This window comes from Neovison vison, chromosome 1 (genome assembly GCF_020171115.1).
Source record: "Neovison vison isolate M4711 chromosome 1, ASM_NN_V1, whole genome shotgun sequence".
Lineage (NCBI taxonomy): Eukaryota > Metazoa > Chordata > Mammalia > Carnivora > Mustelidae > Neogale > Neogale vison.
In genome coordinates, this window is record NC_058091.1 from 232,379,493 (window position 1) to 232,392,578 (window position 13,086).

The following is a 13,086-nucleotide window of genomic DNA, read 5'->3' on the forward strand; positions in this document are numbered from 1 at the left end:
GAGTTTCTGCTTCCCAGACTAATAAAAGTCACCAATACGTGGCTCCTGGCACCATATTTATAATTTGACCATACAATTTTGCTACAGTGAAGCAAGAGTCCTATAAACAAGGGCATTACAAGACACGTGTGGATCATGTGCTCAACATGAGAAAACCATAGACAACCCTTATTCAAAGATGTCGTGGGCAACAGAATGCTCCTGAATCGTGACAACAAGGTTAAAGACAGACTCTGTAAGAGTCATCACCAAGGAAATTGATATTTGAAGAAGAAAAAAAAAAAAAAAAAGATCTGACTTGTGACCTTTAATAATTAGTAGGCAGTTGGTTATGTTCCATTGCTACATAAGCATGTCTGTCCCCCCAAGTATCTGCTTCTTTTTGAAGGTTCTCAGAGAAGAGAGACAAATCAGACTCCATTTAACTTCTGAGTCAAGAAGGAGAGAACTATCTGAGAAGCACAGAGGTTCGAACAGTATCATGCATTCATTTTCCAAAGTGTCCTCTGATGTGCAAGCCCGTTTTATACTATAGATCCTCCCTCCTCCAGGGCACACCCAGGTTATGCCTGCTGCCCTGGTGTAATTACTAATAGTGTCCCCATTTCTACCTCAGAAGTATCCCATGGTAGATGATTTATCATATCTTTACCTTACATATTAATATTCTTCCTGTTCTGCCTTACCCTGAAACCTGTCATATTAACCAAACAGTGATAGCCTGAAGAATAAATGTATGCTCTGATCATATTTTTGTATTTTTGGTAGACCCTGCCACACACTAACAAGTAGACTATAGTATGGACTGAAGTAGGACTTAGGAGGGCTAACCTCCAGGCTTTATTATGCTATAACATTACAGGCAATTAGACTGTTGACTAACTCTTCGGTGCTTATGTTTTTCATTTATAAAATTACAAGCTTAATTCCATTATCTATTAGACCCCCCCCTCAGGATTCCAAGATGTATGAGCTGATGTTAGTTGACTCTGGTTATTCATCGAATTATTTTGTCAATAGATAAGTAAAACATACAGTTTTTTTTTTTTTTTTAAACAGAAGGTACTTGGTGTGTATGTGATGAGACTTGAGCAAACTGGAAAAGCTTGAGGTTTTGTACGACATAAATGACAGTACAAAAATTTTCAGATTTACATAATCTTCTTCTTTTTCTTCTGCAGTTTCTGTTTCTATTCTTGTTCTTCTCTCTTGCCTTTATTCTATGGCCTTGATGTCAAGGTGCCTCTTAAAGGTAAGATTGCATTTAATTCTCAAAATGTGGTTCCAAGAGGTATGTGATGAGAAGGATGCTACATATAGTTACTATTCCCATGTTTGTTTGTTTAAAAAAAGTCCACTTAGTTTGGTTAGCTTAAATGCCATAAAATGAGAAAAAAAGTCACTTGAAACTGATGTAACATTGTGTGTTGACTGTGCTTCAATTAAAAAAAAATTAAATTAAAAATGTGAGAAGCAGATCCAATCCACTTGGGTGATTATGAAAGAAATAAAGGAACCATCAAGTATTTTGGAAATCAAGAATTTTGTTCTAGTTAACCATATTGCTTTGGGAGATCATGATGTCTGTGGAGCTCAGTGTTCTCATCAGTCTTCCATTTTGCAGAAGGAATGGCTTCCCTGTCTGCAAAATGAAGAAATTTGAGTTTATGTTTCGTATCTCTTCCAACTTAAAAATTCTGATCCTTTAATTCTAATAAGATAAAAATGGCTGCTTACTCTTAACCCTTTCTCTCCATCTGATTTCATCAGAACTCAAAAAAGCAGGCTGTTAAGTGAAATTGGATCTTCTTTTCAAATAAGATCATTTTCAATGTCAGTTTAGAAAAATAAGAGTTTTATTATTACTAAATTATCAAGTCTATGTCTCACGAATACACGTATAAATAATCTTGGACACTGATTCCCAGAGCTATGAAAAATACAGATCCCAAGGCCTTACTTCCAAGTTAATGGATCAGGTTATTGGAGATGGAGGTGAGAAGGAGGGCGGGAGAGGTGGAAAGCAAGGAATAATCTGTGTCTTTAACAGGCATACCATCATACTCTGATGTCTACCCAGGTACAGAAACCACAACTCATATTAACAGTATTTAAAAATGAGGAAGAGCCAGGTGCTCTTCTAAATCCAGGTATCACGGTCTGTGGCAGCTTTAGTTTTCCTATTGTATTATACAGGGATCTTTCCTGGACCTCATATTTCTTCAACATTTTCTATAGCAAGTTGAAAAATAAAGAAGAAACACTTTCTCTTTCCATGGGTATCAACTCTGTTACCTAGATGTGGTACTGACAAGCAAAAGTGTTTTAGCACGACCTGTTACAAAGGAGTTGAGCAAATATGCCCAGGAAGTTTATGTCCTCAACCCTCTGGCTTTATTCTATCTTCCAAAAGATCTTCTGTTCTGATTGATAGCCATCCTGTCTGGCAATCAGGATGGTAGCCTTGCAGAAAATAAGGAAGAGGACTGAGGCTCTGAAATTGAGTAAGAATAGGAGTGCCTGTGTGGCTCAGTCAATTAAGTGTCTGACTCTTGATTTTGGCTCAGGTCTTGACCTCAGGGTCATGAGATCGAGCCCCACATGGAGCCTGCTTAAGATTCTTTCTCCTCTCTTCCTCTCCTTCTGTCCACCCCTATTCCTGCTTGCTCACTGTTTCTCTAAAAAAAAAAAAATTGAATGATAATATAAGATAAAATGGGTAAGATTTTCTAGGAAAGGGTAGAAATGGCTAGAGTGTGAGAAAATGAGTAGCCCTCCCCAACCAAAAATAATAAATACATAGGACAAAGTTTAGTGGGACCCAAGTTCTACCCAAGTAGTTGAGGGAAGAATCAAAACTCGAAAATACTGGTTAGAAAATGAGTAGGTTTGGGACGCCTGGGTGGCTCAGTTGGTTAAGCAGCTGCCTTCGGCTCAGGTCATGATCCCAGCGTCCTGGGATCGAGTCCCACATCGGGCTCCTTGCTCGGCAGGGAGCCTGCTTCTCCCTCTGCCTTTGCCTGCCATTCTGTCTGCCTGTGCTTGCTCTCTCTCCCTCTCTCTCTCTCTCTAATAAATAAATAAAATCTTTAAAAAAAAAAAAAGAAAGAAAGAAAATGAGTAGGTTTGAACATTCACATCAATAATGGCTAACACTTCCTTGCCCAGGGCTGTTCTAAGCAATAGATATAATGACCCTCACAACACCCCCCTGTAAAGTCTCTGCTGCTTTTTTTTTTTTTTTTAAGATTTTATTTATTCATTTAAGAGAGAGAGAGAGAGCAGAATCAGGGAGGAGGGGCAGAGTGAGAGGGAGAAGCACCCCCCTCCCTGAGTAGGGAGCCAGACGCAGGGCTCCAGGATCCCAGGACCTTGAGATTATGACCTGAGCCAAATGCAGATGCTTAACCAACTAAGCCATCTAGGCATCCCCAAGATCAAGGGCTGCTTTTATTCCTTTCTTCGCAGCTGGAGACACACCAACACAGGACTTTCCCAAGGAAATAGAGCTACAATCAGCAAGACTGGCACTTGTACGCCAACAGCCTCGATCTAGAGGCTCTTAGCTGCTTACAAACCACCATGCTGCCGCACAAAGGAAAGAGGGCATTTCTCTCACATTGTGAGCGCCGTTGGTGATCATGTATGTCAGCAGTCAGGGTGCAATGTGGGTAGTACTGCTTGGCTAGTAGGTTTTGAAATTACAGTGTGCTCATCTCTCTACCTTTTTCCATTTTTTGTGACTCTGAGGGTTGTACAGGATTTAATTTGCTTTTCTTGCAGAGTAGCACAAAACTGCCACTTAGTAGTTATCTGCTGAATGAAAAGTCATGATTATAATTAATAATAATACAGCAAATTAATGTGACGGTGAATCTGGGTAGTTTAAAATAGGTTTAGGAAAATGACTGAGTAGTTTAGAGTTACAGCTTTGAAGTTAGATAAACTGTTATGTTTGGATCTTGCCATTTACAAGCTATGTCATGGGAACTTTAATCCACCTGAGATGAGGTTTCCTATTCTGTAAAATGGTTATATTACCTACAACTTGGTATTATGTTGAGGGAACTAAATGCAATTATACATATAAAAGACTTACCACATTCCTTGGAACATAGTTCATAATCAGCAACTCTTAGCTATTATTATACAAAAATTTAGCACCACATTTACTGAATTTGTCAGTTTATAACTTTGATATTATAACTTGTAAGGGCACTTGGGTGGCTGAGTCAGTTAAGTCTGAGACCTTGGTTTTGGGTCAGGTCATGATGTCACAGTTCTGGGATGGAGACCTGCATCAGGCTCTACACACAGTGGGGAGTCTGTTTTTCTGCCTCTCTCTGGCCTCTGCTCCTCCCCCCACTCGTGAGTGCTGTCTCGCTCTCTATCTCCTTCTCTAAAACAAAGAAGTCTTTTGGGACACCTGGCTCAGTTGATTAAGTGTCTGCTTTTGGCTCCTGTCATGATCCTGTTTTCCTGAAATTAGGCCCCACGTCAGGCTCCCTGCTCAGTGAGGAGTTTGCTTCTCTCTCTACCTCTACTCCTCCTCCCTACTCAGTGCTCTCCCTGTCTTTCAAATAAAGAAATAAAATCTTTAAAACAAACAAAAAAATAAAGTCTTTTAAAAAAAGAAATGATAGGGGCAGCTGGGTGGCTCAGTGGGTTAAAGCTTCTGCCTTCGGCTCAGGTCATGATCCCAGGATCCTGAAATCAAGCCCCACATCAGGATCTCTGCACAACAGGGAGCCTGCTTCCTCCTCTCTCTCTGCCTGCCTCTCTGCCTACTTGTGATCTCCGTCTATCAAATAAATAAATAAAATCTTTAAAAAAACAAAAACAAAAAAAACTTTAAAAAAAAAAGGAATTATAACTTCTAGCATTACCAAGTATTTTACCACCTAAACCAGAACAAGTAATTTCCTTTTTGTCTCCTCTTTTCAGGAAGTATTCTAGATTTAAATAAGATGACTGGAAATCGATCAATGCCACTTTTATCTCCAAAGCAGATGAAGGAGAGATAGGAAGAAGTAAGGAAGAAAAATGTTTGGCTCTTTGGCAGGTAGTTAAGGTGTATTACACATAACCATAAAAATATTTTTCCTACTAAATTAAGGATTTATACTCTGCTCTTAAACCCAAGACTCACTTAAATTATATGTAAAGATACCCTCCTTGAAGTGGAGCCACTCGTGCTTTTTTTTCTTTTCGCAATTAAATTACCTAAGTCATTTTGCGGTGATCTAGAAGCTGCCGAAGGCTCCCAAGAAAGCACCCTTACTGCTCTCAGTGGCAGCTAAATGCAGCTGCACAGATTATATCAGGACTTTCATCTTAAGCAGGGGAACCCCAGGTAGTTTCAGAAGATACCATCTGTGCATGCATTCTGTAGATTTATTCTAAATAAATAGTGTACCACAAATTCTTACATGTCAGTTATACAGGGAGACAAAGGAAAGAAGAAAATGAGAGGAGTAAAGAAATAGCTATCACCAGGTTATTGTTACATCCAGGTTATAGTGACCAGGTTATAGTGACTGAAAATCCTCTTCTTCTGAAGAGGGACATGTTAATGAAGAACATACCAGAACCAACTCTGTTCATTATGCAGTTTGGAAGACCATACCGAGAACAGGTGATCATAATTTTTCACCTACCTACCGTTGTTCGTTTTTTTTTTGTTTTGGTTTTGGGGTTTTTTTTTTTTAAGATTTTATTTATTTGTCAGAGAGAGGGAGCGAGAGTGAGCACAGGCAGACAGAATGGCAGGCAGAGACAGAGGGAGAAGCAGGCTCCCTGCCAAGCAAGGAGCCCGATGTGGGACTCGATCCCAGGACACTGGGATCATGACCTGAGCCGAAGGCAGCTGCTTAACCAACTGAGCCACTCAGGCGTCCCCCGTTGTTTGTTTTTAATGATCCCAGTGTCAACCATGAACACTTGAACTTGATAGTTCAGTATTTTCACTTCCTGTCTAATAACATAATACAGGTTAAAAGACCAATAATACTATATTGTTGTTCTGATAAAAAAAAAAAAAAGACTTAAAAAATAAATACTGTGGGCGCCTGGGTGGGTTGAGCCTTGCCTGCAGCTCGGGTCATGGTCTAAGGGTCCTGGGATCAAGGCCTGCATCGGGCTTTCTGCTCGGCGGGGAAGCCTGCTTCCCCCTCTCTCTCTGCCTGCCTCTCTGCCTACTTGTGATCTCTCTCTCTCTCTCTCACTCTCTGTCAAATAAATAAATAAACAAGCAAACTGTGTTATAAAAACAGCCATAGCAGCGCCTGGGTGGCTCAGTTGGTTAAGTGTCTGCCTTTGGCTGGCATTGTGATCTCTGGGTCCTAGGATAGAGCCCACATCAGACTCCCTGCTCAGTAGGGAGTCTGCTTCTCTCTCTCTCTCTCCCTCTGCCCATCTCGCTCTCATTCTCCCTCTCTTAAATAAATAAATAAAACTCTTTTTAAAAAGCCAGCTACGGGGCCCCTGGGTGGCTCAGTGGGTTAAGCCTCTGCCTTTGGCTCGGGTCATGAAATCGGGGTCCTGGGATCGAGCCCCGCATCCAGCTCTCTGCTCAGCGGGAGCCTGCTTCCCCCTCTCTCTCTGCCTGCCTCTCTGTCTGCTTGTGGTCTCTCTCTTGCTTTGTCAAATAAATAAAATTTTTAAAAAGCCAGCTATAACTGATTAGTTACAAATTCTCCATGAAAATATGCAAATGTCTATTTCTTATTACATTTATATTTTTTCAATCCCTCCTGCCAAGGCCTGGGGGTGGCCTGCAGAAAATAAATGGCAATATGACTCTACTATATTTATTGTTTAAGATGAAAAATTTTGTTCCTTTTTCTCTTATATTGTTAAGAGATAAGATGAATCATTGTATGCCAGTTAGTCAGTCTTTCTTTCCTTTTTTTTTTTTTTTTTAAGATTTTATTTATTTGACAAAGAGGAAGAGAGTACAAACAGCGGGAGGGACAGAGGGAGAGAGAGAAGCAGATTCTCCACTGAGTAGGGAGCCCAACGTGGGGGTTGATCCCAGGACCCTGGGATCATTACCTGAGCCAAAGGCCAGCGCTTAACTGACTGAGCCACCCAGGTGCCCCAATCAGTCTTTCTTTATGTAGATATATTCATTAGTCTTCATCTAGTCATACTGAGGTTGTTTCCCTGTCTTATAGATTAGACTATTAAGAAAGCATAGACTAGGGCTTATGCTTTATAGATCTTTGTATGTTCAAGGTCTACAGCAGTGCCTTCTATATACTAAGTGCTGAACACATTTTAAGTTGACAGGTGGACTGAAGGCTAGACAGATAAATGAATAAATGGTTGGATAAAAGACTGAGAAAGCAGATTTGTGACATGTTAGGTCAGAGCCCTGGATAGGATGGGACTATAATAACAAGATGGCTATCTGATTTGTTCTTTATGTGTCATTGGAGAATAACTTGAAGAATGAGTGAACAGGGGAGCCAGGGTGGCTCAGTTGTTAAGCGTCTGCCTTCAGCTCTGGTAGTGATCCCAGGATCCTGGGATGGAGCCCGGTATCAGACTCCCTGCTGTGCAGGAAGCCTGCTTCTCCCTCTCCCACTTCCACTGCTTGAGTTCCTTTTCTTGCTGTGTATCTCTCTGTTAAATAAACAAACAAATAAATAAAATCTTAAAAAAAATGAGTGAACAAAGGAAAGAATACATGAATAAATACATTCTCCCCCATCTCCATGGTGGTGATGTCCTACTCACCTGGCTCAGTGCTTCTTCTCTAGACGCTCTTATAATTTGCACTCCACATGGCAGCTGAGTGAATTTTGGGAAACACAAATCTAACCATACCCCCTGTCTGGGAAAGCATCATCATCAGAGTGAAATCTCATTCCCTTAATGTGGCCAAACAGAGCCCAGAATGGTCTAACTGCAAACAGCCTCTCAGGCTTTCTCTTGCTGTAGAAGCTTCTTTGATGAGCCTTAGTCCCTTCTGCCTACTGCAGGGGTTTGCCCACACAGTCCTTGTGCACACAGTACTTTCAGCCCTGATTTATCTAGTAAACACCTACTCACTTATCCTTCAGATCCCAGCTCACTTGTGACTCCCGCAGGCAAGTCTTCCTTGATTGTACTCCCAGACAAATTTTACATGCATTTGGGTTGTTTTGGTTCTTCTTGTTGTCATTTTTCTCAATTAATGCCTGTATTTCTCATTCTGTCCAGGTTCGTGAGGGCCAGGACCATACATTTTTTATTCATCCTGTAACCCTAATGCCCACATAGCGCCTAGCTTGTATTGACAATCCATAAATACTTCTTAATGATGGTTATGATATTATGGTAAAGAAGAGAAAGAAGACATCTCTTTTGTGGTTGACAAGTGCATTTCATATCTATTATTTAATAGAGAGATCCTACAAAATAGATACTATTATGCCTCTATAAATATTAATTTCTTAATATAAAAGATTAGCAAGTGATAGCCTCTACTACTTCTCTAGGGATTAAATGACATTATATAAGTAAAGCAACCAGTATAGTACATGGCATATAGAAAGACTCATTAAAAGCCAAGTTCCTAGGACACAGTAAGCATTCTGTCTTGGATCATGCATTATGAGATGTGCTTCTGTCCACTTGGAATGTCTTTCCCACACAACCATCAACTAGTTAACATCCATTTGTCCTACCCATGTCAGTGTAAAAGCAGCGACTCAGGGAAGCCTGCTCTGATCCTCTGACTTCAGTTTTGTTTAATTTATCATTATGTCTTTCCCACTAGGATTCTCTTAACCCAACTACCTTATAGGTCGGGTTCCTCATCTGTAAGATGGAGGTAATAATAAGAGCTACCCTTTATTGACTATTTTACCATATGATAAATTGTATATGAGGGTTACGAAATGAAAGGTGTCAGGAAGACCCCATCAGACCCAGGAAGGTCTGGATGGTACAGTTTGTTGGGTGATGGTGCCCTTTACAGAGACCTCAGAAGCAGGAAGAGGGAGTGACTGCTGTCCAGGATTTGGGGTTCTTTATGATAACTAGGGATCAGGAGGTAAATACAGTTTGTGACTCAATATACCTCTAAATATGTGGCCCATAAAGGATCAAAACTATAACTTCTAGCAGTTAGAAAACCCTAAAGAACAGTGAACATAAGTAGCCTGTCCATTAAACCCAACTCATATTTGCCAAGTGTCATCTGTGAACCAGGCAGTGTCATAGGTACTTGGATACTGGAATCACAAGTCAGACATTACATCACTGTGCTCCTTCACTTACGGTCTGCTGGCATGTAGTAAACTCTCAGAAATGGTAGCTGCAATTGCTGTGTGGCAGAGGAGGAAACTAAAGCTCGGTGATGTTAAAGCAACCCACTCATAGGAATTCCTGAGGTTCTGTCATATCCCAAGGACCTTGTCAATCAAAAGCAAATGTATGTTCTCTACAATTTTTGTTACAGTGTGCCTTTGGTTCACTGAAAATTGGTCATTGATGGTGGCCCATTGGATGGGACTTCAGTTATTCACAATGCCCATCTGAATAAATGTGGCTCTGTTCCTAGTTCCTTTACAGATACTCACTGTACACAAATTTAATATTCTGGGAGACTGCCCTTCTGTGTTTACATATTTATTCTATCCATACAAATACACATACACTATATATATTTTTATATGTACATATATTATACACAAACACACACCTTAAAGCATCTTTTATGTACGTTAAGATCAGTTTTCTTCTCTACCAGGGAATATAGGAGTATTACAGTTGTAGCCAGTTGTTTGGGGCTCTTATCTCAGTGGGATATAAATATGAACATAATCTATTTTTCTCAAAACATGGCTTTCACTCGGGTTCTAATTTTCCTCTTATTCTTTAATAAATCTCAAGCTGGCTCCCCAGTTTTTCAGTTCTTTAAAGTCTGGCTCAGTTTAAAATTCAACCTCCGAGTCTATCTAATCTCGTTTCTTCCCTATTCCAGGTGTAGGATAGATTCATGATCTGGCTCTAAGAGATCTCTCCCTCTTCCCTGTTCAAAGCTTGGTTCTCGTGGAGGGCAGGGAAGAGGCAGAGGGAAAAGAGTACATGTCTCTCAACTGCATTAACAGTGCTTGTGACTCTCTCCCTGGTGGTTGATGCTTTTCTCTGGCAGTTACCAGTGCTTGATGTCCTTTCTATGAGAGGTGATGAAAGACTGGCCATTTGGGGGAACATATGTGTGAGTTCTTCAGAAGCTGTGCAGGGTGTGCCCACAGCAGTATTCCCTGACTGGCTGAGACCCAAGCCCTTCCATTGCTACTCTGGATCTCAGCACTGGTGCTCCCAGCCACAGCATCTTGTTGGGAACAAATCTCCTGCCTCATCTCTGCCCCGCCACCCCTCTCCAGTTCTCTGCCCAGATAGACAAAGAAAGATGTGCAATAGGTGAGCATTGCTCTGTATTTGAATACTGGAATGTGAGTCTCATTTGTGCAAGTACCAGCAGTCTCTCCCTCCTACATCTAACCCACTGTACTTCCTTCCCACTGGTCCTCCTCTGGACTCTTTCCTCCCACTTTCCTCCCACTTTCCTTTCCTCCCTCCTCAGAGTCCTCCCACTGGACTCTTTCACTCACGTCTAATCTAGTCTTTAGGAGCAACATGCCTCTGCAAATATGAATTCCAGATATTTCTGACTGGTGCTAATGGCAGGAATTCTTTTGAATCTTTCATTTGCCTCTAGTTGGTGGACTGGAAATCTCCTGGGGTACTAATTGCATTGCTTCCCACCACTTTGGATATTGATCACTATTTCTGCAGCACCAGTAAAGTCCTGCTAGAGAATTAGTATTTTTGTTTTACAGATGGAGAAATGAAGGCTTAGAGAATTGAAATAACTTGTCATTGGACATACAGTGTCCGAAACTGGAAATCCCAGTTTTCTCCATCCATGTTATTGAGGCTCTAAAGGCCAAGTCTTTGAGCAGTGCATGATAGCACGTCCTTTGTGCCATCTCTGGCTTTTGGGGGGAAGAGAGTAGTATATCCTTAACATCTAACCAAGTTTAAAACTCAGACACAGAGACTTAAAGAGAAATAGGGCTAGGAGTTCTAACTGGTATAGTCCAGGAAAGTACCTTTTCAGGAACATCTCTGGAGCCAGTTAAGAAACCCATATGGCATACTTCCCAGGGAATCCCCAGGTCAAGACCTCAGAGTGGAGTCTACCTGCCACTGGATACAATTGTTGAGGAGGAAATGTGACATAAAAGTAAGTCACTGAAAGGCATAGATAGACAAGATCTGCTTTTAAAATAATTTTATGTTTTGTAATTTTATATTTAATTTTGGGGGTATGATTATTCATTTGAGCTTCTAAGGTGTTGTCTTGGAAGGCCCCAGAAGTAAAGGCTACTATGACAATTGCTTATATGTCAGGCCACTTACTATGAAATAAGACCTGTTCGTCACTTTCCATGCATATTTAACCCTTGAAATAGATTGTTCTCTTTTCTCACTTAAAATTAAAGGGATTGAGCTTAGAGACTTCGTTTATGTAACTTGGATTAGATAGTAGAGCTCAAAGAGGTGGTAAAGAATATTTTTTTTTCCTTAAAAAAATAATTTTATTCCTGCTTCAGTTAATGACAGAAATGGTGATTTAAGAATTTTCCCTCTGTTTTTCAGAGTAACCGAAAACACGGATAAGACCCCAGAAAGGCAAATGCTTCTAGACCTTCAAAGATGGCAGAAATGTTTACAACAGTGAGAGGGAGATCAAAAGCTAAGAACTACCCTGTAGCCAGGACTACAACTGTGTATTTTAAAGCCATTATTCAAGGTTTCTTACTTGACAGTTCCCACATGACCCTGTTGAAAATCTACAATATATGCTGCATTTAATGAAACATGTATATGTCAAACCAGAAGAAAAGAACTATAAAAGTATATTGTGTAAAGAAAAAGTTCAGCAATGGAAACAGTTTCAGCAGATCAAGGAAAGATGTGTCTTGGGCATGGAACCAAAGTTACAAAGAAACACTCTCCCCCTGCTGTGCAGGGGGATCATTTTAATGTAACACCACACCCCATGGAAACACTAGTCCTGAAATAAACATTTTCAAAAATCAAAACAAAGGAATAAACAAGGGCGGGTGGGAAATGAAGCACGAGGAATACCTATGAGGAGCTATTTACAATAAAATGTTTCATTTGAAAAGTCTGGTTTCTTACTACAGGGATTTGCTTTTTGTCTTTATTGTTGTTTAAAACTCAGGAACAGAGCCGTCTGCAATGTGAATGGGAAGGAAAGCATTTTCCCATTTGTTTCTCTGCAAGAGGTGGAGCTTGTGGAATGCATTCCACAGAGGACAGATGAGAGCGGACCACAATGACCCCCACTCAACTGGCAACAAGGCGGAGGACCTAGGCGAATGTAACATAAGAAATAAAAGCAGATTTGATGCTGCCTTGGCCTTCTGTCACATCTGTCTTCCTCCACGAACAGACTGATCTCATTCATATTGAAAATTAAGAAGATGATGCCCTAAATCACAAGTTCCCTGACTCGGTTCTGTTAACAATGCTACCATCTATCTCTAGGGCACACAGGCCCGAGAGCATCTCTGAATCCATGTCCAAAATACTGGTTTTCAAATGGCTGCTTAAAATTGCCTGCAAATAAATATGTTATACTGTTTGAATAAAAACACAGTAGAGGTGAAAAGTAAACTTATACCAACAGCTGAGTTTGCCACAGAGATGCAAAAGTTCAACAAAATTATAATTTTTTTTAAAGTATCCTGATATGCCTAGAGCATTCTGACCTCTTGTCGTTTAGACTGATAACATTTTTTTTTCCCCAGAGAGCTGACAGCAACAAGACAGCTCTACTTTTTTTTTTTTTTAATAGAAGTAACATAAATTACCAATAAGGTCGTTTTCTACCAGAGAAGAGTAGAAGACTGGTACTTTTCCTAAGTTATATAATACTGAGTCTTGGATTCATCTCTGAGAGCCAGTAAATGTTCCTGAAAAACAAATTTAACACCTCATTTACTGTAGATAACAAAACAGCCTCAATTTTTCAAATTGTCAAGGTTTTATTTACAGGGC

At 40.3% G+C, this 13,086-nt stretch overlaps 1 protein-coding gene across 10 annotated transcripts in view; it reads left to right on the plus strand.

Moving 5' to 3' along the window:
• Nucleotides 1-12,621, plus strand: part of JAKMIP2 (janus kinase and microtubule interacting protein 2) — a 167,138-nt gene extending 154,517 nt beyond the window's left edge. For 4 of the 10 annotated variants that reach the window (XM_044224897.1, XM_044224879.1, XM_044224888.1 and 1 more), the window contains 3 exons: nucleotides 389-467; nucleotides 1,182-1,252; nucleotides 11,659-12,620. In XM_044224897.1, the coding sequence (XP_044080832.1) occupies nucleotides 389-467; nucleotides 1,182-1,252; nucleotides 11,659-11,679 (171 nt within the window). In that variant the 3' untranslated portion in view covers nucleotides 11,680-12,620. Of the gene's footprint in view, nucleotides 1-369; nucleotides 517-1,181; nucleotides 1,253-11,658 lie in introns of those variants that run through there. The other 6 variants (XM_044224903.1, XM_044224936.1, XM_044224918.1 and 3 more) reach the window with 4 other exon arrangements.
• The last annotated feature ends 465 nt before the right edge of the window (nucleotides 12,622-13,086 follow it).